This window comes from Acanthochromis polyacanthus, chromosome 3 (assembly GCF_021347895.1).
Source record: "Acanthochromis polyacanthus isolate Apoly-LR-REF ecotype Palm Island chromosome 3, KAUST_Apoly_ChrSc, whole genome shotgun sequence".
Taxonomy (NCBI): domain Eukaryota; kingdom Metazoa; phylum Chordata; class Actinopteri; family Pomacentridae; genus Acanthochromis; species Acanthochromis polyacanthus.
The window spans coordinates 33,388,948-33,416,547 of record NC_067115.1 but is presented as its reverse complement, the minus strand read 5'-3'; the positions used below and the strand labels follow the sequence as shown (position 1 = coordinate 33,416,547).

The 27,600-nt window shown below is 40.3% G+C and overlaps 2 protein-coding genes across 3 annotated transcripts; one reads left to right on the top strand and one right to left on the bottom strand.

The window, feature by feature from the left end:
* Positions 1-1,459: 1,459 nt before the first annotated feature.
* On the top strand, positions 1,460-19,691 carry prmt9 (protein arginine methyltransferase 9). 2 transcript variants are annotated; one of them, XM_022194388.2, is made up of 13 exons: positions 1,460-1,944; positions 3,282-3,481; positions 3,658-3,806; positions 3,915-4,151; positions 4,319-4,486; positions 4,563-4,665; positions 7,973-8,082; positions 8,237-8,429; positions 9,771-9,954; positions 13,163-13,850; positions 13,960-14,113; positions 18,320-18,442; positions 19,125-19,691. In XM_022194388.2, exons 2-13 carry the CDS (start codon positions 3,284-3,286, stop codon positions 19,362-19,364), a joined length of 2,547 nt encoding a protein of 848 aa, XP_022050080.2. In that variant the 5' UTR covers positions 1,460-1,944; positions 3,282-3,283; the 3' UTR covers positions 19,365-19,691. The 2 variants fall into 2 exon arrangements, with proteins under 2 accessions (XP_022050080.2, XP_022050081.2); XM_022194389.2 differs by lacking the exons at positions 1,460-1,944; positions 3,282-3,481; positions 3,658-3,806 and having other exon boundaries at positions 4,010-4,129.
* On the bottom strand, positions 19,692-26,223 carry tmem184c (transmembrane protein 184C). The gene is made up of 10 exons (XM_022194390.2): positions 25,613-26,223; positions 24,621-24,751; positions 24,497-24,533; positions 24,138-24,343; positions 22,385-22,459; positions 22,201-22,294; positions 21,942-22,054; positions 21,739-21,838; positions 21,465-21,636; positions 19,692-21,373 (listed from the first exon to the last, which is right to left on the bottom strand). The coding sequence occupies exons 1-10, from the start codon at positions 25,727-25,729 to the stop codon at positions 21,063-21,065; spliced, it is 1,356 nt and encodes a 451-aa protein (XP_022050082.2). The 5' UTR covers positions 25,730-26,223; the 3' UTR covers positions 19,692-21,062.
* Positions 26,224-27,600: the final 1,377 nt, after the last annotated feature.

Here is a 27,600-nt window from a genome sequence, read left to right as displayed (position 1 = left end):
TTTAACATGATATTTGATATTTTAACATGTCATCTTGACAGAATTACCACAAAATCTGCAGTAAAGCCACTTTTCCCAGTGAATTTGTTTTTACAAGGAAAAGGGAAAACCCCACAGGAAACATAAAACATGAATGCAACCAACAACCAAACACATTTATACACAAACTATAATGCATATGAGATTGTGCAAATGAGGCGCTAGAAATAACCAAGGCCCTGCTTATTGCCATGAAAAGGTTTGCAGTAAGACAAGGGAGCTACTGTGCAGCAGAGAGGCAGAAGGTCTCAGAGGGGCAATCTAAAGTGAATTCCTGGCTGCAGCGTTGTGCCAGGTGCCAGTTTACCAAGAACTAACGCTGCACAAGGCTCAAACAGGAAATGGTAAACTGTATTATTATAACAATGCTTCTTCCTGAGAACAAGCCGCCAGCATCAACACAAAGCAAAAAGCAAAACAGGTCTGACATAAAGCACACCACTGTCAGGCCGTGTTTACTGACAGCAAGTGACCACGCTGACTCACACAAGGCAGGACAATAGCATCAATCAAAGATTGTAATCGGCATTGCAAGGAAACTCCTCTGAAGGCTCCACAGCTGAATGAACATGAGTGTCATCAAGCACAGCTAAGGTGGGAACAAGACAACACCAGGTGCTTTGTACATAGCTATAACTTTCACAGTTTAGCTTTAGAGGGCTTTGTTGCATAACATATTTCCCTTTTATACTCATATTTTCTGTATTTCTAGCTTTTAGTGCCAAAAAAAAGTCAAAATGTCAATAAAAAGGTATCTAGAACAGATAAGATGTTGCTTTATTAATCCCACTGTGGGGAAATTCGCAATGTCACAGCAGAAATGACAAGAGTGAATTCTAAAAATAAACTGTAATATACTACTTCTAAAAAAAATAACATTTTACATATCAGCGGCATGGCACAGATTTTTGATGATTAGAAATACTGACACTACTAATATTGCACAGATTGTATAGAAATTGTCTAAAAAAAGCAAGATAATTAAAGATGATGGTCTTATATGTCAGAACATACAAGATATCTGTGAATCAGTATCACCCATGTCGCTTTCACACTCAAGCTCAGTGCAGCAAAAACAGTTCTGCAAAAATCATCCAAGTGGCATTGAGCCCCTGAAATCAGACCATCTGAGCAATGCATTTGGGTCAAGACTCACATCAGTCATCATGGGTGTTACACAACTTCACACCAAGGTTACTTTGGTGTGTAAATCAAGTTATCAGCTGGATTAATCAACCAGAGTGCCACATTACAGACATACTGTAGACAGTTTTTTTTTTTGTTGGGTGTGTGTGGGTGTGAATTATCTTGATCTTGGGTACTCTTTGATTGTGCGTCAACACTCATCTGTCATTGGTTCCTCTGAGGCGGTGACATTCAATTTAGAGAAATGTGTAGCTAAATACTGAAACTACGATTCGACATTTGTCCTGCATTGAATTTGTAGTGTTCGGAATTTCAAAGCTTTTTTTTGTTTTTGAAACGTCTCTCCAACTGCCCTTATGGAACCATGCCTAGTGAGCTGCGTGTTTCTCACCGAGACATTTAGCGAACGGACACGTTACTTGATGAGCGGTAGATGAAAGATTCATAGCGACAAATGTGATTTGCTCTTTCTGGAATTGGCTGTTACAGAAGGAATGTGAACATATGTTGTTGGTTTTTTTTTTTTTAATTAGATACGGTTTAACTGTCGTATTTCGAGCATTTTTGTTGTTTCAGCTCACGTCAGGTTTCTGCTAATAGAACGAATGTCCACAGCGATGCTAACAGCTGTGCTGGACGCCACTGAAATGTTTATGTTTTTGTTTCTGCAACATTATTAACCCCGCTTAATTACACAGCAGTGATAGTCTTCGTGTTCCTCCAGCTCACACACCAGCCTTTGATCCAAAACTATACACAGTAAGTCAACGAAAAGCTTTAATAATGCATGTTAAGGAGCTAATGAGCTAGCTCATGTCATATAACCTGTTTATGGTGACATTACTGTAATAATTGTTCTCATATTCCAATGTTACAATATGCCCCTTTTCATGACAACAGAAAGTTAAAGTCACAGTTTCGACGACTGATATCACACAGTTTAAAAAAACTAGTTTGACTTGCAAAAATTGTTTTGTTTTTTTTAAATTTTAGTTTAATAATGTAAAAATATTAAGTGGGGTACATATGTAAAAATAGAAGATATCTGTAGAGGGGCAATACTTTTTCACACTTCTAATTTTTTTTTACCTGCTGCATAAAAATAATCCTTGTAGAACACATTTTTTTATTCATGTTTTCTTTGGTTATTCTTTGTCTTCCATTAAAATCAGTTGTGATGATCTGAAATGTTTTCTGCTGCATAACAACACCAGGGCTGCACAGTGACGTAGTGGTTAGCACTTTCGCCTTGCAGCAAGAAGGTCCCCGGTTCAAATCCCGACCTGAGCCTGGGATCTTTCTGCATGGAGTTTGCATGTTCTCCCTGTGCATGCGTGGGTTTTCTCGGGGCACTCCAGCTTCCTCCCAAAGTCCAAAAGTATGCTGAGGTTAATTGATTACGCTAAATTGCCCGTAGGTATCAATGTGAGTGTGATTGTCGGTCTGTATATGTAGCCCTGCGACAGACTGGCAATCTGTCCAGGTTGTCCTCTGCCTTCGCCCGAGTCAGCTGAGATAGGCTCCAGCATCCCCCCGCGACCCTAGTGAGGATAAAGCGGTGTAGAGAGGATGGATGGATGGCTTCCATACGCATGGGATGCAATACAGGAGAGCTGAACAATTAGTCCATTTCAAACCAAAATTTAGATTTTAAATACAATTTAAGAATCAGAAGGGCTGCAGTTTAGGATTTACATCATGCAGCATATCTGACCGTGAGTTTAAAATGCCCTGCCAATGATTTTACAAATTCCTGCTATCATGATGGTATCTAATGTGGCCATGCTTCATCATTATCTAACATCAATTATACATTTAATACTGAACTGCATCTTGATCTTACAAAATTACATTTTATATTAAACTGCAGTATCTGCCAGAAGAAACGCAATTCGATATTTTCCCCAAATTGATCAGACATACTGACCGTAATTGTTTTAGTTTCAGTAACAGAACACTTTTTTGTCTTTTTCTAGGCAGAAAATCAGTATTGATTGGATGCAGTAGTACAGTGCTTTATCTGGAACCTCACTGAAAGTGGCTTTAATCTGTGCATATTATTTAAACCTTTTCCATATGTGGCTTTTATTTTGAAGGGATGCCTAATGCCAGTGCAAGGCCGAAGCACGGCAGGAGAACCCGAAGGCGACGCCGACCGGACCCAGCCAGGAATGAGCTGGTCTCTAGTTCCTTGGAAAGTGCCCAGCAGTGTCTGTTCAGCCAAGATTATGGAACTGCATTTGTGCACTACCTTCTTGTCCTCAACCTTGCACCTGTGTTTAAGGACTTTGCAAAGGTATGCTCTGTTTACACTCTTCTGAAAACCTGTGTGTGTGTTTGTGTGTGTGCGCGTGCGTGTGTGTGTTTGTGGTCAATCACTGTGCACATATAAACCAGCTATTGTACATAAAGTTGTCCACTTTTACTGCTGAAGAATCCTAAGCGCTCAGTTACATGACATGTCCCTTTCAGGAGTCCTTCAGGTTCACTCTGTTTAAATGGGCTGAAGAGCTGGACTCTGTGGGACGCATTCAGGACCTCTTTGATTGTTACGAACAAGCGCTGGAACTGTACCCTGCTGATGAGGTCATCCTAAACAGCATGGGCGAACACCTGTTCAGGTATTGTCCCCTGCATTAATATTATCAGGCTCTATGTGTGTTTTTAAGCACCTGTGTCACCTCTTCATCTGTTTTTGACTCTATTTTGGTTCTCCTTTTATTATTCAGGATGGGATTTAGAGATGAAGCTGCAGGTCATTTTCACAAAGCCTTGAAGCTGAGACCAGACTTTCCCGAGGCCAGAGAGAACTTCTACCGCGTGGCCAACTGGCTGGTGGAACGTTGGCATTTCCTTATGCTCAATGACCACGGGAGGAACCGGAAGTATCAGCAGGCCATTCAGAAGGCTGTTCAAAACGGCTGCAACACTGTACTTGACATAGGTACTGGCACTGGAATCCTTGGGTGAGATATTTTCAATTAGAATTTGGACAGTTTTTATTTCTTCTGTTGTAGCGTGTAACTTTTTTGTTAGTTTAAATTCAACCCCTCAACACAAATGCGCCCACAATGCGCACCAGATGTATTATTTTACCTACAAAAGATTTGATTTCCCTTTTCTCTCTGTGAAGTATGTGCGCCAAGAAGGCAGGGGCTGCAGAGGTCTACGCCTGCGAGCTGTCAAAGACGATGTATGAACTGGCCTGTGAGGTGGTGACTGCTAATGGAATGGATGGAAGCATCAAGATCCTCCATATGAAATCCCTGGATATGGAAGTGCCAAAAGATGTCCCGCACAGGTAGACATATACTTAAAATCTGGGTATTGTACAAATGTTCTTAGTTTAATGAAATGTTTTTTTTTCTCCTTCTTAGAGTATCGTTGGTGGTGACAGAGACAGTAGATGCAGGATTGTTTGGAGAGGGCATCATAGAGAGTCTTATTCATGCTTGGCACCACCTCCTGCTGCCTCCACAGGTAACTCCAATTATTAAACACAAATACAGGACAGGAAAGACTGTTTTTTTTAAAAAAAAAAAAAAAGGTAAATTCACTGCACTTACATGAAACGTCTTTTTTTTTTTTTTTTTTTACCTTAATGGACAAATCACTTTACATTTTGCGCACTGATGTCCGGCCTTGGCTTCGGGGTCAGCGTCTTGCTCAAGGGTACTTACACCTGAACTGCTCAACCTGCATTTAGTGGTTTTCACCTCATTCTGTGACTTTAACTCCAATATTAACATACATTTTTGACTATTTGAAATAGGGCTATCGATTATTTTAGTAATAGAGTATTCTGGTGATTAATTGAGCAATCGGATTCTGCACTTGGTGTTACAGCATTAAAAGTGGAAGTGAACAACAGAAATAACCGACACGTCCAAACACGGGCTAACATCTACGGATATACACTCAAAAATATAAATGCAACACTTTTGTTTTTGCTCCCATTTTTTATGAGATTAACTCAAAGATCTAAAACTTTTTCCACATACACAATATCACCATTTCTCTCAAATATTGTTCACAAATCTGTCTAAATCTGTGACAGTGAGCACTTCTCCTTTGCTGAGATAATCCATCCCACCTCACAGGTGTGCCATATCAAGATGCTGATTAGACACCATGATTAGTGCACAGGTGTGTCTTAGACTGCCCACAATAAAAGGACACTCTGAAAGGTGCAGCTTTGTTTTATTGGGGGGGACAGTGAACAGTGTAAACCGGGATTCATCCGTGAAGAGAACACCTCTCCAACGTGCCAGACGCCATCGAATGTGAGCATTTGCCCACTCAAGTCAGTTACGACGATGAACTGGAGTCAGGTCAAGACCCCGATGAGGACATCGACGACCTGCCCACTCATCGTCGTAACTGACTTGAGTGGGCAAATGCTCACGTTCGATGGCATCTGACACATTAATAAAACAAAGCTGCACCTTTCAGAGTGGCCTTTTATTGTGGGCAGTCTAAGGCACACCTGTGCACTAATCATGGTGTCTAATCAGCATCTTGACATGGCACACCTGTGAGGTGGGATGGATTATCTCAGCAAAGGAGAAGTGCTCACTATCACAGATTTAGACAGATTTGTGAACAATATTTGAGAGAAATGGTGATATTGTGTATGTGGAAAAAGTTTTAGATCTTTGAGTTCATCTCATAAAAAATGGGAGCAAAAACAAAAGTGTTGCGTTTATATTTTTGTTGAGTGTAGTATAGTATAGGTGTGTTGTACATATACAGTGTAGTACAGGCAAGTAAGTCTCAGCTTTGTGCTTAAGAAAGTTCAGGATTTATTTTTTAAAAAATAGAAAAACTGTATCTCTAATACATAGGATCTATTTGATCAGTATTTTGTGAGAATACTATATGAATGACATTACCAATGCTTAGAAAGCTTAAATGGGAGTTCTGGCCAGTTGAAGTCGACACATGTAAAATTGTAATTAATTTCCAAACAACGAGATGGACATCTTGAATCATGGGTAGGTTGATGAAATTAGGGATAGTAAGAGATGGAAGTATCATCTACTTGTGTGCAAAGTTTCAATATCCTTCCATGTTTTCTTCATGGGATGTGGCCATATTTATTTGAGGTCATCGCTGGTAGTGACACCAACCTTATGAGAGAACGAACAGCAGTTTTCACATTGAAAGGGCCCACAGTCTCCACAACCGGAGAAAAGGCTTTAGGTCAGGATCGTACCAGGAACATGCTTGTGTCTTCAAGATTCATGTAGTTATGCACTTGGAATTCGTCACCCAGAGGTTTACTGTAACGTCTTGAGGTGTCTGAGGGAGATTATTTGACGCAAACAACGTGAACTGTTGCGTCGTGGCATGTGGGTGCTCCAGCTGTGTTCAGCAGGTTTTTTTTGACCACAAAAATGCAAACAGTTTCTGTATACCCGCCATATTCGCTAGATTTGGTTCTCTGTGACTTCTGTTGCATGTGGTTAAAATGAGCAGCTGTACAGTGAATGAACTGAATCATACTTGGTCTTTGTTCAACAGTCTTAGGAAAATAGAGTAACAAAGTACAGCTCAAGATTTAGACTTTTTCAATTTATTGGACAGCAGCAGTAGGAAGAGACAGGAAGTGAGGGGAAAGAGAGCAGGGGACAGGTCCAGCCCGTCGGGAATCGAATTTGGATCTCACTGCTGATGGCATTTCATCCATGTGGTATGCACCCTAAGCGCTCAGCTGCCTGGAAGCCCCTCAGTTTTATTTATATAGTACCAAATCACAACATATGTCAGGGCACTTTGCATAACAAGATCAAGATCTGCTGATATTCTAGAGGGTAACACAACACGCTGGGTCAAATATCATCTGTATATCAAGCAGTCGAATATTTTGACCTAAAAGAAAACATACAAATGCATGTTTTTCACCAGGGAGTTGCCTTTGAAACATCTGACATTGTGCACATCTCATTGGTCAACTGGGTCTAAGTATCAGGGTGCAATTTGTGACCTTAAAACTCATACACTAACTTTAAATGTGGGTATCCTGCAGCTATAGTAAATGTGTCCACTTGCCAGTTACTCCGCCATGGAACTCGGTGGAGTTATTTGACGATCGGCGTTGGTTTATCTGTCCGTCTGTCTGTTAGCAACACTACTCAAAAACAGAATAGCGGATTTGGATGAAAGTTTCAGGAAAGGTAATAAATGACACAATGACCAAGTGATTAGATTTTTGCAGTGATGCGATGTATAGTCTGGATCCACGGATTTGTTAAAGATTTCTGCATCAATGCGAGATAGCGGCATGGCGTCACTGTAACCATGACAACAAGTGAACGCTGCATCAGCTGCCTGCTGACAATCACAGGATTACGATCCCACTACAAATCCACCACTATGGACTTATCGGGACTAATGCATCGGAAATGATACAAGGAACAACTGATTAAATTGTGGGGGTATTTCCAAATCCCATCAATTCCTGCCGCCCTCTACATGTTTAAGTCATGCAATTCGATATCTGTACATAAAGTACACATACATAACACGCGCCTGTGCCTATATTAAATGGGCACATTTTATGTTGCTGTGATTTCTGATCATCAAAAACTAATAAAGAAATGCTGCATTTCTAAAAAAAAAACCCAAAATGCTGCATTTCCAACAGTGTCATATGGTGGAATGAGAAGCCTCGTGGAGTACTGTGCTCTCTGAGTGCTCTTCTTCTTTTTATGTTGTGTGGTAGAGACATTACGTTGTTTCATGCTTTTTGTCATTAAAACCAAATGTTGTTTTTTTTTTACTTTAGAGGGGTGAGAATGAATTTGGGGATCGTTCTGCTACAGGACGGGTCATCCCTGCTGGAGCCACTGTGTTCGGCATGGCTGTCGAATGCCTTGAGATCCGCCGGCATCACAGGTAGGCTCTGGAGTCCGTCTGTATGCATGTGAATAGACCTTTTTCCTCTTTCCTCTTTATTCTGACACAACCTGGAGATCTCTGCTTCAGCTGTTGCGAAGCAGCAGTGCCGGCCGTCTGAATCCTTCAGCAGATTGTTCTGTCTGTGTTGCAGGCTCTGTGTGGCAGAAGTGGGCGGTCTGTCCATGGCTGCAGCTGGGGAGCTACGGAGTCCGGTGAGCTGCAGCTCCGAGCCAGATGACTCCATGGAGCCGTACACTACAGAAAGACTGAGCAGACTGCCAGGAGGATATAAACCACTCACTGAGCCTTTCACAGCCCTCAACATAGATTTCAACAATGTGCAGGTGAGTAAAAACCCTCTCTGACAGCAGATGGTAATAAACTCTGTGTGGACTCCGCTCAGAAATCCCCTCATGATATATTTAAAATGCATAAAGCCACTATCATATTAATGTGTCATTACTTAACTTCTGCATGTTCTGTGAGAAATTGTAATGTTCTGCAATTTTGTCCCCTTTAGTGAAACAGAATCATTTAACAAAGACAAAAATAATTTACTTGACCATATTGCCGTCAGTCCCTTGACTGGCTTAAATATTGCACATCACAGACCCTTTATTTATTCAGCCACAGGCCAGCAGGGATCCTTCTCTATTTTATCAGCTCACAGTGCACACCTGGCCGTTTGTAACGGCGGTGTTTAGCAGCCACGTATTACCTTGTAGGAGAATTTGTTGATATGCATCACTGAGATAATTTATCCATGCATATGCAGTCGGGGCATGAGAGGAGAATTTAAATATTCCATGGAAAGTAATGATGCAACTCCTTCGGTGTTGGGGATAAGTTTTCTTTGTCCTTCTGAAACGTATTGCTCATTTGAGTGAAATATAACGTAACCCTGTAATCATGTTTTCATTACAACCTCAAGCTTCAGAAGACTTAGAAAACAATATCAGCGGACCTTGAAGTTTTCGTTTTGCGAGCATCAGATTTTTCGGATGTTGATGAACTGTTTTGAAGTGTGTGGCACAAATGGTAAATACACTTAATGTAAGGTGAAAGTTAAATTGCTGAGATGGTGAGAATAGAATAAAATGGAATTGCAGGGTTCTCAAAGTCAGCTTTATATAAAACAACATGAAGAATAACAATAAAAGCAGCAGCAAAACTATACAGTTATACATTCTAAGAAAAAATAAACACACATTATAAAAAGTTTATATAAAAGAAAATAGGAAAATAAATACCCTGAGTGGGTATTGCACATATTATGTTGTGTACAGGAGTAATTCCAACACATGAGTGGGTGCACTATTGTACATGGTTGGTCACAGAACAAGGACATCATGTATGGGGGGGATGGATGGATGGATGGAGGGAATGGCTGCTTTTTGCCATGGGGATTTGTATTTTTGGATCTGGACAGACCTAGTTTCATAATGGTGTTACTGGGGTTGGATAGAAAGTGCCCAGCAGGTTTAGAATCAGAGCATCGTGATGTCAAAAGCATACATATATTTCTATAACTCTCATCATGTGTCCATCAAACAAGCTGTTTAAGTTTAGAAAAGCTGCCAGCAACATCTGTCAAACTCTCAAAGGCCGGAACATTCATGCAGCTAAACTTCATTTTATTTTTGATTGCGGTTAATGTTCTGTTCTCTGCTGTGGTGTTTTTGTAGGAACTGGAGGGCCTGAGCTCCAGGGAGGTTCAAGAGGTCCGGCTGCTCGTCACTCAGGAAGGAGTGCTGGATGCTCTGGCTGTGTGGTTCCAGCTCCACCTGGACGAGGAGAGCAGCTTATCTACTGGACCTCAGGAGGACACCTGCTGGGAACAAGCCATCTACCCAGAGCACAGCGCCAAAGGTATTTTGCGTATTTCTATCTGTATTCACTAGCGTCCGAAAGTTTGGGGTCATGTTTTCCATGAAAACTCACACTTTTATTCATGTGCTAACATAACTGCACAAGGGTTTTCTAATCATCAATGAGCCTTTCAACACCATTAGCTTTATTTTCTTCCTTATGCAGACATACAAAAAATAATGCTGCATCAGTACAAAATACATGCTCTTTGAAAAAAAAAAAAAAGTATTTTTTTTTCCCCTTATTTAGACTACAGTGCAAATACAAACATAAAATCTCAATAAAAAAGTGCTTTGTTGTTGTAATAATCAGGATGACTACATTTTTGAATGAAAAGGAAAGAACTAGTTGTACTCGCTGCAGTGTACGGGGAACTGTAGCGGCATATTTTGCACACGGTTTTTGTTTTATCCGCAATCTTCTCACCGTTCTCTCCTCGTTTACATAGAAAGCCAAAATAGATCCACACAACCGATGTATTTGACGAAGGATCGTCAGCTAATTCCTCAACCTCGTCTTCCTTCGTTTTGAAGCGAGTGTTTTGCTACGGTGGGCGAGGAGGGTCAAAAATCATCAGTCTCAGTGGTGCGCGGCGCCCCTTCGCGTCTTTTATTTCGTGCGTCTTTGAATTTTATTTCGCCATTTTTTATTTCGCCTCTAGTTCATATATATTTATTCCTTGTGTGTTTTTATTCTTTATTCTTCTCCTTGTTATTATTGTTTTGATCTGGAACAGGTGTTCATTGCATTTCACTGCACATTATACTGTATATAACTGTGTTTATGACAAATAAAGGTCTTTATTCTTGAGAAAGAAATGCAGGACACAGTATGTACATTACTTTACGCTTCACTGGCCTCACTGGTGCTATTTTTTTTTTTAAATTCTTAAAATGGTCCGAGTGTATGGCCAGGGCATTTTTCTTTAATCATGGCTGTGTCAAATTCTCATTAATCTAGCATGTTTATGACATTTAACTTTTTTTTTCCACTGCTCAGCTTGAATTCTCTTTCCATTTCTGTGCTATATCAGATGAGGGCAGTCTACCTTACAGACCACACTGTTCCAGTTTTTAATGTTTTAAATAATGCCAAGAGTACTATAGGAGATATTTTATATGTAACATTTTATCCCTGTTGTAATATTTTCTGAGAATTATTCACTGTAATAGATAAGGACACATAAAAATCCCTGAAATTCAGAAAAAAAATGACAGTTTAAAAATTACATTTACTGACATTTTAAAACCAGCTCTGCTAAGACCCATTAAAGAAAAATAGTATTGTCCCACATGAATATAGCAGAAGTTTTATGACCTTTAAGGCTTACAATAAAGCTATTATACCACAGTAAAATGGATACTATGTAATACTAAAACTGTCGAGACCTTCAGAAAGTTTAAATGGCTTTCTGAGCATTAAGCTGAGTTCGCTGATAGTCCCTAAAGGTGAATGCGTACGCTTTGCTTTGCTGTCGTCACCACGATGAGCTTAACAGCCACTGACATTAGCAGACATGTTCCAGTTGGCATTGCAGTACATCATCTTTCAGACAGAGCTCAACAGGATCTCACCGCGCTGCTAATTGGCGAGGGCAGCCTCCAGGGAGCCGCCACCTTTCCCGGTGATCGCCAACATCCGTTTGTCGGCTGCTGTGACGTGTGCGCCGTGATCGCCTGTGACACTCTTTAGTGTTCATGAAATTCTTATAGGCAATAAATATGCATTTTCCCCAAATGCCTCAGACGAGCCGCGCGCTGACATGAAGACGTGAACAGATGTTATTCCTGCAGGAATCCCCTCTCTGCCTGGTCCCCTGAATCTCATTTCTCTCTTGCATTTGCTCTCCCTTCCTCTTTGCTTTATGTGTTTGCCTTTTCTTCTGTGTGCTTTTACTGCATTTTTACAACAATGTGGAAATGTTTTCAGCGCTGCCTCATCCATGCTGCCTTTTACAATTTACAAACTCATAAGCATGGTTTCAGGAAAAGCAATATGTCTATTTTTATTGGCTGCTTTCTGCTGCTATTGCTGCACACCATGTTGAGGTAAACCTTTTGTTCTGTCCCCATAGCTGTAGAGTTGGATATCATTGATTTTTTTTTTTTATACTAGTGCCAAAAAAATACCTGAGATTTGTTGCTCATTTTAAGCACAGATGACACTTTCTTTCAAATTCTGTCTAAATGAAAGCAGCAATAAACAGGCTAAACACTAGATCTACTTACATTTACATGTTTATGTAGGAGTACTTTATTTCCAGTAATATATGTATGTAAGTTCTGAAAAGCTCACAGTACTTCTACTTTGCGTTTATCGTGTGGAGGGTGAATGGAGCCTATCTCAGCTGACATTGTGTGAAATGGGGGCTGGTTGCTAGTGCCTTTTACATTTCAGTCATGATGAACAAATAGTTATTTTTTATAATAATCACAGGGTTTCTGCAGGGCAATAAAAAGCATTAACTGTCATTAAATAGATTTTGCGAAAATTGAGGCCTTAAATGACATTCAAAAATTATTAAATTTGATTCTCAGTGGCAGTAAAATTTCTTTCTGCCGTTTTCAAGAAAAATATTTCATAACAATATGATAATATATAATTATAGACTGCGATTTGTCAGATATGTGCATCTGCATAAACATGCCGAAGCATTGCCATAATTGCTCCGGCCGGTCAGGTACAATTGCCAAAAACTGCATGTTTGGAAAGTGGAGGCGAACTGCGAAATGGGGAAATGCAAATTCCAGCAAAAATAGATAGAAAACGTGGAGTTCAGAGAATGACTGCAGCCCGTGGGTCGTCAGGGTGGTTTCCAGATTCAGAAATAGTGAAATATAGGGACAGTTTTCATATAAAAATCATCTTTTACAAAAAAAAAAAAAACCTGAGTAATTTGTTGAGTTCACGGTCATGGCATTAAAATTTTTACAGTATAGCATTAAAATGGCATTAAAAAGCATTAAATTTGACTGGCTGATTTCTGCAGAAACCCTGAATCAGGAATTTCTGTCTATTATGATTACTTTTTGATGGATTGTATAATGAATACACAGAATTACAAATCTCTGCAATACCACTTTTACATACTTGACAGCACTGGATACTGTGAAGTATAATTAATTGGCACTAAAGGAGTGTTAAGTTTTGATTCCATTGTTGTAGTATAATGAGGCCAAGCCTATGGTTTCCCTTGTTGTCCCTTCAGGTTTTGTCCTGAAGCCAGGAGACGAGCTGATAGTTGAAGTCTCCTGCCGAGATGCCTACCTGAGGCTGTGCAGTGTTGCTGTGCTGAGAGGCGGGCATAAAATCCCTCTGGACAAGCATGTGGATTCACAATACTCTGGAAACCCAAACCTAGAGGCAGAACTGTGCAGCGCATTAGCATGTCTTCAGACCGGTCAGAGTCAGACTAAAGACTTCTGCGTGCTGGAATGCTCAGAAATGGCGCTCCTGAACAATCAGGAGTACCATCTGAGTTTCTGCGTCGCTTTAGCCAAACTCATCTCTCAGCTGAAGGTAAAATGCCAAAACCAAGAGCAGGAATCGGCTTTTCAGTCTGACCGGGCCGTCTCCGCTAACTGCAGCAGCATGTTCTATGTGCTGGACGTGTCGGAAGGCTTCTCCCTGCTGTCCCTCATCGCTGCTGGCCAAGGTCATGTGAAAGCTTACAGCTCGGTGGAAAAGACCAAGCAACAGGAAGTGCTTAAGAGACTGGCTCGCTCCAACGATATCTCGGAGCAGCATCTGGAGTTCTGGCTCAATCACACGGAGGACGAGCAGGGGATGCTGCAGAGGCCGTCCAGGGAGAAGCTGTGGAGTGCCATCATCCTGGACTGTGTAGAAACCTGTGGCCTTATAAGACAGAAGCTGATGGAGAAAGCTTCCCTGGCCAGGTAAGAGGCAGAGAAATGTTCCATCACTTTTCTTTATTTGCTTTGTACTTTGTTACTGTAGTTGTAGCTGTTTTATATTTTTCTATGATGTTTCTGTTATTCATACAAGGTGTCTGCTGGAGGAAGGAGGACGTATTTTCCCAGCGAAGATCGTGGTGTACGGCATGCTGGTGGAGTCCGATACGTTGCTGCTGGAAAGTGCTGTGCAGGGCCAGGAACCAACGCTGGGATTCAATATTGCTCCTTTCATCAACCAGTTCACTGTAAGTACACCTGAAAACGTCTTTACTCTTGGAATTAATAGGGTTGCAGTAAAAAAGGTTACATCTTTAGCACCAGAGCACACCTACATTTGCCCTTACATTCACAGAAAAATGCTAATCTTTAGTCTTTCCATTCTCAAGATCATTTGTTGCTTTCTGTTCCATGTGTCTGTACTGAATTGGGTAAAAAGGCTTTTGTTTCCTCGGCACTTTTTGCATGGAATATGGTGCAGAAAGACCGGAAACTGAGTTAATCTCACTGAGCGCTTTTAAATCCAAACTGCAAGTTCTTGAGGCCGACTCCACAACGTGCACTTGTTTTTCATAGTTTGCTTGTGAATTTAATCTTTGTTATTTGTGTTTTGCGAGTGTTTTAATTGTGTAATTTTGTAGACATGTTTTGTATTTGTTGCTGCCTATCTTGGCCAGGATGCCCTTGAAAAAGAGGTTCTTAATCTTAATAGGGTTTATTCTGGTTAAATAAAGGCTGATAATTTCTTTTTAAAAAAAAGGGATTTGATGATGCACTGGTCAGCAAAACAAAACTTTTCATTTAAATTAACAAAAACAATGTTCTTGCTTCACATAGACGTCTGTACTTTACAGTCCCTAAAGATATGGCTTAAAGTATGACTGTACTGAATGTTAGCCTCTGTAAATTTATCAATTTTAACAGCTGCACTGTGTAAAGCAACAACAAAGCAAATGCAGTAGTGTCTCAAACCTGCATTCTTTCTAACAGCCAGCAGGAGGCGACTCCTCTGTTTGCAAAGTAAACGATTATATAGAAGTGTATGAGAAAATGCCCCGACTTCTTCCTTGATTTGTTACCTCGGTAAACATTTTCCTAATAAGTTTATGGCCTCAATCAGTAATTTAAAAACTTATTAGATATAGCATGGTGTTGATTTTATGAGTTATGGTCCCATTTTGAGAGAAATAAATGGCAAAGTGAGTATGTTTTTAGGCGGGGCTGCCCTGTGATGGATAGTATTGCCCTCTGTGTGTTTTGTGTTTAAGCTCTCAGTCAGACCCACACCTTGTTCATCACACCCCATTTTTTAAAAAAATAGCATGGGGACAGCCAAACTCCATATTTAAGGCTTAAAAGCTGTAGACCACAAAGCAGTCCTTCTTTTACATATTAACAGTTTATGGAGGCCACACCTGTACCACTGCATTAAATGACTGGTTCAAACAAGCAGGTGATCAAAATCAAACAAAAGTGACCTGCTTGAAGGAAACTGCAGCTTTATTTTCACTGTGAACTTTATTAACCTTCATTAATGCGTCACACATTTACTGGTTTCATCTGTTTTGGATTCAGTGTATGTGACATTAGAGGTAATATAGGCAGTTGCCAGAATAAATAATGTCTAAGACAGTGAAGGTGTTACACTTACATTGTACAGATGAGAGATAAAATGTGTTTTCCTTTACTGTAAAAAGTCCCTTTTTGTTGCAGTTTTTTTTATAACCAAATTCATGGTATCCTAAAAACAAACATCAGCCGTGTGCTGTTATCAGTATCACCCTCAAAAATGCTGTCTCAGTGGGACACCTGTACACACACACTGTGTGTACTACACTCCATATGCTATTTCATAATGTATTCTCATCCAGTCATACATTGTTTTTAATGGCGATAGCTGCATTTTAAATTCATTTTATTAGAAATTTCTCCACAAATGACTGCCAGTTCCAGTAATAGGAGATTAATGACATACATCTGTTGTAGTGTTATTAATGAGCATAATTATTTCAACTTACAAACGTGTTCTTTTTACTTAGAGTGATTTTGAATATAGATACCAAATCCAGAATAATTCACAGTGAATCACATTAAAACCATACTGACCAGCTGAAACTTTGTCCGGCTTTAATAAGAAAAGTTGTGAAATCTTCCTTTTGTACATCTCAGGCTGCTTCTATCTCCTATTCTGTCTTATGTTCCTGATGCAATGGTCAATACTGACAGTTTTCACATACAGTATGCTGTGTTTGTAAGCTTGCATCATTCACATTCATAGATTGTACATTAGGTGAAAATGTGTTGCTGGGGTTTTGGTAAATCTGACTGACACATGGCGCAGTACTATAAAAAAATTACACCCACTGTATGTCCAGTTTTATTTTCCACCATGTATGGGCTTTTCTTTTGTTTAACAAGTATTTCACGTAGAATACCAAAGTCCAAGACTGTGTTTTCTGTATTCCTCTTTGATGTGTGCTTCCCAGCTGTGTTAAAGAAGCCGCACTCCTCCTTTGAATTCTTTTTCTTTATTTGGTCTGGAAATAATCATTTCTTTTCCCGAGCATCATGTTTGTGTTCTAATTTCGTTGGAATCTCGCGGGATGGTCGTTTGTTTTAGCAGATGCTGTCTTTGAAGCCCTCGGTGGAGGGCACTTCCTCGCACAACTGTCACACAAGACGCAACACACAGCTTGGCCCAAAGACATTCCTACCTGAATCCATCAGCACACATTACATCAGGCACATCAAACAGTGGGCTCTGAGGTCTACACAACTGTGACAGGGAGGAGGAAAGATTCTTTTGTTCTGAAGTGAAGGAAACAAGGGCACTCTCTCTGCTGGTACTTTGGTTTTTCTGTCATCTGTAAAGCGTGCTGTCCTGCAGCCGCCGCATGTTTGTCACCTGTCAGGCTTAGGTGGAAGATGTTTTTGAGCATTAATCTGTGATTGAGTGATTACCTCCTGACGCTGCCAATTTAAAACTAATTAAGATCAGTTCTGGTGTTTGTGGAAAAGTGCTAATATCAACTGTGAGTCAGTTTCAGCTTGATTATAAAAATACTGCAGCGTTTCTCTTCATTTTTCAAATATGAGCCCTTTAACTTGTTGCCGAAGTCAACAAAAAACAGGCAACTTTTGTTTTCTTTTATTAAAAAAAAGAATAAATAAGCATCTCCATTTTTTGCTCCCAACCATAACTCTCAGCGGATTTATGTGACGATCAACGCTGGTTTTCTGTTTGTCTGTTAGCAACATCACTCAAAAACAGACCAATAAGACAAAAGGCAGGGGACATGCAAAAATGTTTTGCACATTAGCTGTAGTACCTGGTTGTTCCACCAGGTGGAGCCTCAGACTGTTTAGTAGATGAATGACTGTGGTTCAATTGCTGTGTTTAACAACATAGTGACCCAAGGAGGAAGCCACTAGGAATGGACAGTCTCATAAGGAGAGAGCAACATCAGGGTTTCGGCGAGCAATGGGTCACAATGATAAAGACATCCGTTGCGATTAATAGCTTCGAAGAGCCATAGTTTACTAGCACAGCTATCCATGATAGAGCATCTAAATTAACTGTTTTGCCTTTTTCTACTGTGTGTGTGATGCACATGTGCTCATTACTTCACCAAGGAACAATGGAGTTATGTGACGATCTGCGTACATTTGTCCATCTGTCTGTCTGTTCGCAACATTACTCAAAAGCAGATAAACAGATTTGGATGAAGTTTTCAGGGAAGGTCAGAAATGACACAAGGACCAAATGATTAGATTTTCGTGATGCAGCTTATAGTCTAGATCCACAGATTTGTTTCTGTATCATTGTGAGATAGCGTCATGGCTTCATTGTAACTATGACTACAAGTGAACACTACATCAGCTGCCTGCTGACAATCACATGATTGTGATCCTACTACAAATCAGTGTTGCCAGCTCCTCAGTAAGGAAAGTAGCTATTGACTGTCCTAAAAGTCGCTAGAAGTCGCTAAATGACGTGATCGCATAATTTGCATAATTTGCCATTTGCATGTAATTGTAATCAACGTTGTAGGAGAGAGGAATAATGTTGTGGGAGAGACAAAAAGTGAGTATAGAACACCCAACCGCTGCAGACTTATAAGGACTTCTGTCAGAAATGATACAAGAAACAATTGATTAAATTGTGGGGGTGTTTCTGAGTCTTATCAATTCCCGCTACCCACTTCATATTTAGATCACACGATGCGATATCCGTACATAACGTACACATGCATAACACACGCCTGTGCTCAGCACAGGGTCATTTTGTTTTTGGGCACATCTATATTAAATGTCCACATTCTATGTGGCTGTGATTTCTACCGCAAATGTTTTCAGCATTCCAGCCGTCAGAAATAATACGTCTAAGCAGCTTTGGCAGAGTGCTGCGCTCTCTGAGTGCTTTTCTTCTTGTGTTCATATATTATGTCTTTTAGGTGCCGGTCCATGTGTTTCTGGACTTTTCCACACTGGAGTGCAGACATCTTAGCGAGTCTGTGGAGCTCTTTGTTCTTGACCTGATGGACACCAACGCAAACTACATCCACAGAGAAGTCAAGGTGAGGCGTGATTCTGCCCCATAGTGGCAGCAACATGACTAGAATCAACAGAATTAAAATGACACCTGTTCATTTCTGTGGTAGAACGGCGTTGAGCTGCTGAAACTTAAATTTATGTAAGAACTCTGCCAGTGGAGTTTAAAAATCCCAGAGCTGCCTACTTGAACTTGAAGCCAAAAAAAAAAAACAGCCTAAAGAAACTAGAAACAAGTCAAACCTACAAAAACACATCTCCCTACAAACTTCTAACCTTACTTACTTTCTAACTTTGCTTTTTTTTTTTTTTTTTTGGTCCTATGTGAATTCAGCCCAAAACCCACTTTTTGAACATTCAGAAATAAAACCGTGTGGAACGGTCTGTTGTGGTGCATGAAGATGTTTTTGGATACTCCTCTCCACAAAGTTCTAACATTTCCTCAGCAATCTAAAGTGAGATTCGGTGCTAATTAATCCCAGGAATCCAAGCCATTACCCTTAACACATAAATATTAAAATGCAAAGAATAAAAACAGATCCATGAGCTCATTTTTTTGTATTTTTTGCATGTCATTTTTTGATTTTTAAACTGACAGAAGCAAAACATAACCAGCGATATCGAAGTCAGTGGGATGTCGAGTCTGTCAGTATAGTGTTCATATGTACCAGTAAGCATCGTGATGAGCCCCCCATGTTTGTTTCACAGCTCCAGGCTACATCTGCAGGCAGAGTAACTGCAATTCCCTTCTGGTATCACATCTACTTGGACCAGGAGATCAGCGTCAGCACTCTCAACCAGAACTCTCACTGGAAGCAGGCAGCCGTTGTCCTGCAGCAGCCCCTGGAGGTACGAGCCGGGGAGTGGGTCCGACTCGCCGTGAAGCTTCACAAAAGCACCATCTCCATTTCGGCCCATATAGAGAACGCACCCGGGCAGATGGAGTAATATTCTCTCACATTCTACCAAGTTTGGTGGCATTTTAAGTCAAATTTACACGGCAATAAACAGAACACATGAAGATTCTGGTTATTATATAAAGAATACCAGACATACAGCCAACTTTTTCCACTTTGTCCTGCATGACAAAACCCTTGTAGGTACCAATGTAAGGTCATGGGACAATTTTAATTTGTACTTCTGAAGATCATATTTGTAAGTATATGATATAAATATTACTGTCCCTCCATTATGGACGCGGTTGTTTTTGCAAACATGTTTGTTCAGTTCACCCCTATGTGTCATTTTTTAAATAAATGCAAGAAAGAAAACAAATGATAGGTAATCTGGTTTATTGACAACGCTGTCAGAGATGGAATCAAATGAAAACGTGGAACATTTACATCAGTTGTGATGTAATTCTGTCAGTTTTACTTTTCCTAAAAATCACGTAAGGCAATGCAACATGCTCGAGCTGCACATGATGCAGATTATGCTGCTGATCTGATACATTTATGTAGCTTCTGACACACCGACGTGCTAAACTGTACATTAATCATGTCAATATCCCTGCACAAATCCATGTAAGTCCAAAGAAAAAAACAAAAGAATGAGCTTGTAAATGATATGAGGAGAACAAATGGCTTCAGTGCAAAAGCTGCAAAGTTATCCCAGCTCGTCGGCTAAAAAAGGATGGAAAACATCTCGTCAAACAAAACAGATCCTGGAATAAAAATGCTGAACTCCTACAGTGGAGAGGCTAGTTCCATGGCACATTTAACAAGGCATCTGATAAGACTAGTGAACCAATTTAAACACTATAGAGTAAGCTATATGCAATAAAGCATTGAGAAGAATCTACTTCAGTGTGCTGATTGTACTGTTTCAGGCTGAATTGTGAGTTTTTTTGAAATACTTGGACTGTACTTATAGTATCTTGTCAAACCCTTAAGAAATACACTGTATTTGTATCAATACTGTATTGATAGTACGCATCTCTCAGCAGGTACTCAAACCAACACCATTTGATTTCTCCACATTTACTAGCTAGGACAAAAAAAAATATTCTGAACATCTAATGTGCTTTCAGTATTATTGAATTGGATTAATGACGACTCATTGAACCGCCTATAAACCAAGATACAATATGAGGAAACTGCTATGTGTTTTAAAAATTGCATATTTCTCTTTCTCGTCTATCACGTTTGAGATCGGGACACGACCGACACATAAAATTATGTACCAATTTTCCACATGGAAAACATCTCCGTGTTTCCCTCAGACTTCTGCAGAAGTCGTGTACGCTCTCGTATCGGGAAACACAACAGCACACAGACCGGGTTCTTTGAAGAAAATATGCGTTTGGGGATGCGTGTTAAAACTGACTTCATGTCTTTCCCAATTAAAATGGATTCTAAAAGCCTGCTGAGCCACACAATTCTCTAGTCCAACATGAAACGGCATAAAATGCATGTTATCTACAAGTCTTTTAGTGCCATATCTTCACCGAACATTCTTGGAGCTGTCACTGGCAGAGAGGTCCATTTGGTTTTGCATTTGTTGGCAAACTTCTACTATTACTTGGTGGATGTGCCCTTTTAAACACGTTTTGTTGTTCTGCTTGTATCAGTAACGTCTGAAGGAACACGGCCAGGCTCTGGGTCCTACCCGGCCATATCCGCTAGAGTCTGTATCACCAGCATCAAACTAGGTGATCACAATAAGATCTGCCTCTGCTGGTTCTTTGGTTTGGTCGGTCCTTTCTTCGTCCGGGGTTTCCTCAGGTCTGGCCTCATACCCTTCATCCCACAGGACTGAGCCGAGCTCAGCGGGTGCCGACAAGGAGTGCGGCGTGAGGGTTTTCCCCAGACCCTGATACTGACCATTAGGGGAAACTGGGTTGGATGCTGCTTCGGTGATGGCGTCTTGAGATCCTGAAGAGAGCAAACCGGAGCGCTCGCCGTCATTTTGTGCCTCGCCGAAGTAGGACTTCCTGGGACGACCCATAACTGTTCTCCCTGTCAATGTGGATGAAAAATAAAAGAATGTTAGAAACACTTTCTTTAAAGAAAGTGAAGCTGAGCACACCAGCAGCCAGGAGGCACATACCAACGTTGCGGACTTGTTCAGAAATGTCTGCTCTGACATCAGAAATGTCCCACATCGCCATGAAAGACTCAAAGCAAGAACCTTCCTCGGCTTCCTGGATGTACGGCTTGTAGGTGAAGCTGAAGTGGTGGGCGATGGCGGCGAGAAACATCTCCACGCATATGACGAAATCCTGAAGGAAACGGGACGACTTGTTCTTTCAGCTGTGTTTCAAACCAACAAGCTCATCCATTTATTCTCACACATTTGTTTAACTAGGTACACTTTATGTTACCTGTAAGCCGGTAGCTACAGCCTCCACACTTTGCCAGTCCCAAGTGTGTTTCTCTGAGATGATGCCCACTTTCACCAGCAAAGCAATGAGCACAGCTTGCCTGGGAGAGTTGAGGGAAAAATAACACAACTTTCATCCGTGCTAATTACAAGCAGCTCATTGAAAGTATGTTTTGACAAAAAATGTCTGGGTCTGAGATTTACCAGAAAGAGACAAACACCACCATTTTGACACACAGGAATTTGCCCACTGGTTTGATTGGACTCAGTTCCTCTCTCAGAGCTCTGTAGAACAGCACCAGGCAGTACATGGCAAACTAGATTAGAAGAAAAATCAGGTTAAAAACAGAGTTTGGACAACTTTAAGTGCATCAACCTGCTCACAGGCCCTAATTTAGGAGACAGTTCTCACTTAAGCTAAATTATGTTTGACCCACATAAGAAACGACAGCGTAATAATTACCAGCTGTGACATGTTGTTGAAGATGACCAGGTAAGTCCAGGCATTTTTTGAACTGAAATTGCCTTCGTCATACACTCCACACAGCTCACAGATTCTAGGAGGGAAAAGAAAGAACTGCAGCAGACGTTGACACGAAGAGGGAATGCAGTTTGATTGGTATTAGAGAAAACCACGGTATACTCACAAAGCAATAATCGTGGTGACGGGTCTCACCACCGTGTACTGCAGAACTCCAAGTTTGCATCTCAACAGCAAAACCCTGCGGAGACATTATATGATGTGAATTGGAGGTGAATGGGTTGAAAAGCAGCTATTTTTCTAGTCTGAGTAAAATCTGCAGGATTTAACATCAAGCCCAACTTCTAAATGTCCAAAGAAATACGGTGAGTAGACCCCTGAGACAAGTTCATGACATGATCGAAAACAGAACGGGGTAATTTTCCCAAACAGCTACTCAATTATGGCCGATTATATCCTCAATGTAGAATGCAACAATACTGTAGAGGGATTAAAGATTTAACAAGACAACATAAAATACTGACTTTACGGACAAGACGGATGCTTTTGGCATTCAGGGAAAAGATTTGTTTTTACATGAGGATCAGTTCCTCATGTAGCAACTACAGCAGAAGAATGTTAAACAATTACTGATGCTGCCTGACCGGGGCTAATGTGCAACCGATGACTGGTATTAACTTGTTTGCTTCGAGATGAGACATGATTTACTATACTGAGAAACATAAAGTGCAAGTACAAGAAACAAAAATGCCACATTTTCTTTTCTTTGGTATTATAAACATCTAATTAAAATGCAATAACACCCCAAGTGTTTCTCTAGAAAGCAACTGGAATCCTTTTGGTCATTTAGGACATTTCATATGATGAGTTAACCTAGCCGCGCTAGACAACCCACGGCAACAAATTTAATTCTCTGCCAGGGTGGGTCTAGTTACCCTCCTTAAGGCTCGAGGCTGGATTCTCCTAAAACTGGCCGGACCAATCACCGTGAAGTGTAGAGTCAGAAGGCGGGCGTAACTAAGTGACGACAGAGGCGCGACGATTCTGACAGAAACAACCAGCGCACAATAAACAGTTATCTTTCGACTCAGCTTTGGCCACAGCCCTTAAAGATTTGAAGCTAAAATTCAACTTGAAAGATAAACAAAGGACGGCACTGAAGTGTTTCATTGAGAAGAAAGACGTATTGGGACTTATGCCGACGGGATATGGCAAATCCTAAATACACCAGTTGGCTCCGCTGGTTGGGAAGCTAATGGGACTTAGCCACAATCCGCCGGTGCTCTCGGAACTACGTCAGCCTATTCGTTGCGTTGATTGGTTGTATACCTACCCAATTGCTGCAGAGGGATTTGAAAGACAACCTTTTAGCCCGCCTCCCTCCCTGTCGAGCTTCCCTAGACCCTTGTGCCGTCAGAAACATGGGTGTAGCGTGGCTAGGCTAATGATGAGTGGTATCATAGAGCCACTAAGCATCTGTCCAAACTCCTGCAATCAGGTAGTTTCACCACCGGCCACACCTTGAGTCATGTGCATCTCTGTTGTTAACTAGGTTTGAGTCATGTGAACTGAGGGTGAAAATAAACACTTGGAACTCTAAGCCAGTCACTTAGAACAAGGGATGAGAAGTGAAATATCTTTAAGAGCCAAAAGTCCAGGATTATTATGATTTGGATGACTGAGAATCTAGTAAAGCAACCCATATTACTGAAAAAGCAAATGAAATCTCTAATTCAATGAAACAGTAAGAAGCTGAAAAACCATAAAACACTACATTTCTGAGCAGTGTTGAATGCAGCATTGCAACAGTAATCTATCCTGTTGGAAAGGAGCGGCTGGACTATATGAAACTGGAGAGCACCACATTGATTTTCTGTAGTCCCTGTAGTACACGTGTTGTTATTCTAAAGGCTACTCACTCTCCCATCGGCCACGGCGGGCAGCAGCAGAGAGGGGGAAGGTGTTTCTGCTGCTCCTGGACCTCCAGGATCAACACCAGACTGGGGTACTGATTTTCCAGGTAGTTGAGCAGGAAGATCATGAAGTTGTAGATGACGTACGCCTCGTAGCATTCTCTGCACGTGTCCACATAAATTGCTATGCTGGGATACTTCAGTGCAATCCACTGTAAGATAAAAGGGCCATCAGGAAATATTGTCTAAAACTTACTATGTGGGAAATGTGCGCATTTTTGGTCAAATCCTTGTTATTCTTCCAATACAGACATGTCGCCTCGGTGTGTATAAACACTGTTGTATGTGGCTTTATATCAACTCACACTGTCCAAGCTGTAGATCGGGACCATCCACAATATCCTAAAAAACAAAACAAGAAAACCCCAGACTATTAAAAAACAGTTTCACACTATTACTTGTGGCTTCTGGGATTGTTGCCGTCTTCACCTGATGATGGGTTTCTGAAGCTCTGGCTGAGTGTAGTGCACCAGATGCTGGAGGATGCCCCATAACGATATGGGTATGGTCATGAAGACGAATATCCCAGCGATGAACCATGCTTTGGTATGAGTGCCGACCTGCCATTACATGAAAAGAAACAGCCAACAAAATAAACGTCAAGGCTGTTAATGCTTTTAAGTAATTTGGCTATACAGAGCAGTGTTTTCACAGTACTCTAATCAAGTACTGCATGAAAATAAACAACCAGGAGTGTCATCAGCAACGTGCACTCAGAACATCAAAAATAATTAAAGAGTAATGGGTGTTCTCTTATGTGCAAATAGTTATTTTCGAGTTGATCGAAACGTTTCTATCTGAATTCAGTCATGGGAGCTTTATTATGAGGCCTAAAATGTGAAAAACAAACTTCTGTTTATAAATGAAATCTACACATTTGAAGGATTGTTATAGAAACGAGTATCTGAGGCAGTTTGATTGACGCTAAACTCTCATTATAATTAAAAAAAGAAAGAATCTTATTGTGCACCATATTCACAGTTTTTTAGTTTTAGTATATACAATCTGTACATAATTATGCTTTTATATTTTTCATATCTCTATAAGTGTTCTGCTCTTATCTCTTATTAATGTATATTTTGTAAGTTTAATATGCAGCTGATTTCTTGAATTTTCCTCTGGATCAATAAAGTACCTAGCTAGCAGACTTTCTGACTTCCTAAAAAATAAAATAAGAGTTTAAAGTCTCAATAACAACCATAAAGGACCTAATAAACATTATGTTTAATCAGTCAGGCGTTTGTATGAATCTCTAAATGTAACGAATAACTACTGTTGTCAAAAACTAGTACCTGACAATTACATTCAAATGTACTATTTGATGTAATTGTTGTTAGTTAACAGGTGACCAGCGTTAAATCAGCAGTCAAAAAAAAGGAAGCAACTCGTCAATCACACCCATTGAGTGTCGATGAACTGACCTCTGACTTCTGCAGTTCCCAGATACACAACGGCAGGACGACTATCAACAACAGGATATACAGTACAACGACCAGAGGCCGAATCCATCTTCTCCAGTTCCCACAGGAACAAGGCATCTTGTCATGAAGACGCTGCAGGGCCGCTGATCCGGTGACAAAACACTTGAACTCGTCCGACCAACGCTGCTAACACTTCAGGGAATAAACGTTAGCTTCGCATTGTTGCTCTTTGGACGGCTCACTGTGGCCTAAAACAACCCTTCAGTCGTGTAAATGTTGGTTAACTCCTTCACTAATGTTGCGTTTCATTCATGAAGACACGGCCAGTGGATAATTAACAGCTCATATGACTCGGTATAAAAAAAAAGCAGATTGCTAGCGTTAGGTCGTCAGCTGATTCACCATGTAAACAAACGGGGCTGGTGGTCCATGCTGACTGAACCGTCGAAAGTCTCTGGGCAACAGTCAAATAAAAACTAACACGTAAACATGAATAGAATCCTTACATGAAATAAATAAACATAATAGTCTTTACAGCCGGCTGTGGGCGAAAGTTTCCAAAGTAGTTGTTAAGCAGCACTTCCTGTTTTTGCCACAGCTAAAGTCCCGCCCTCAGTCTTTAATCTTATTGGTCTTCTCGAGGCAAGTAGCCAATCATAAAGAGAGTCTGGTAACTAGTTTGGTTGCGCTGCAATCCCACAGACCAGATGATCTGTGCTTTGGCCACCAGATGGCAATGTGAATTAGCAATTATCAGGACATCAGGTTTAAAACTCTGTAGTAGGTGTCTGAAAACGGCTGCACTCAGACAAACAGTTTATTGATCACATTTAGACCTTCCAGACTTTGAGTAGATCTGGTGTTTTTTTAAAGCTTATTCATATATTTATTGAGTTTCACTGAAATGTATTCACATGCCTATCAGATATCATGTAGAACAGAAAGGAGTTGTCTAGAAAAACACATTAAAGTGTTCACAAAATTATTGGTTCAGTTTAATATTTAATTTTTGTTGCAGGTTTATTGTATATATTCAATAAAGGGTATGTCTATGTTCGTATGGAAATATAGCATATCAGATGAATAAACATGATTCTTATGCTTTATGCTGACATGTTTGTTTTATTTGTCAAAATAGTTGTTTTATGACCAAGCCTGAGATCAATATTTTAGGCTGAAACTATGTCTGTTTGTCTGTATTCAGTATCAATAAAACCTTTTTCAATTTGACCCTCACATCTTTGAAACTTACTTGAAGACTGTGGCAAAAATCCATACAACATATTGACGCGTAGCGCTTCTGCAGTATGAAATCCATCATACAGTATCTTATTTATCACAGTCAAGGTCGATCGCACTGCAGCCTGTATAGACTAATGCATGATTTTATTTATAATATTTACATTACTGTGGTCTACTGTCAGTTAAAGTCAACCTCAACAGTTGTTATGACAAGTATTCATTGTGGCTCAAAAATACTGTTGAGGTCAAAATATCCATCACACACTGATAATCACAATCAGAACTATTTTATTGATCCCCGAGGGAAAACTGCTTCTGTTACAGTTGCTCCCAATCAAAGCTGCAGAAATAGGAACAGTACAACATACATAGATAAATGTAAATAGAAAAAAATGCTCGAAAAATATAAACATAAATATAAATGTAAAATGTGCATTTTCTAAGAAAATAATATGTAAGTATACAGTGTAATAAATAATACGTTATTACACAGAGATGCGCAGTTATTGCATATTATTGACTCAAGAAGTAAAATGACATGAAAAATGATCTAACTGCTTGCATTGAAATCATTTTATCATGGTCTTTTAAAGGCTGTTTTTCAATTTGCGCTAATTTTCCAGGTTCCTTTGGTGTTTTTGCTCCACAAAAAGAAAACATCAGAACCTTCTTTTAACCGTTCCCTCCTGTGTGTATGTGTACGTGTCTCTGTGTATATGTGTTTTCTTTCTCTAAAATGAAGGGAG

Excerpts from the sequence above, each read along its gene's own strand:
- prmt9 (XM_022194388.2), top strand. The coding sequence starts at position 3,284 with ATGCCTAATGCCAGTGCAAGGCCGAAGCACGGCAGGAGAACCCGAAGG. Across the intron at positions 4,487-4,562 it reads CCAAAAGATGTCCCGCACAG|AGTATCGTTGGTGGTGACAG; the intron begins GTAGACATATAC and ends TCTCCTTCTTAG. Across the intron at positions 9,955-13,162 it reads CCCAGAGCACAGCGCCAAAG|GTTTTGTCCTGAAGCCAGGA; the intron begins GTATTTTGCGTA and ends TTGTCCCTTCAG.
- tmem184c (XM_022194390.2), bottom strand. The coding sequence starts at position 25,729 with ATGCCTTGTTCCTGTGGGAACTGGAGAAGATGGATTCGGCCTCTGGTC. Across the intron at positions 24,752-25,612 it reads GGGAACTGCAGAAGTCAGAG|GTCGGCACTCATACCAAAGC; the intron begins GTCAGTTCATCG and ends ATGTAATGGCAG. Across the intron at positions 21,839-21,941 it reads GTGGTGTTTGTCTCTTTCTG|GCAAGCTGTGCTCATTGCTT; the intron begins GTAAATCTCAGA and ends CAACTCTCCCAG.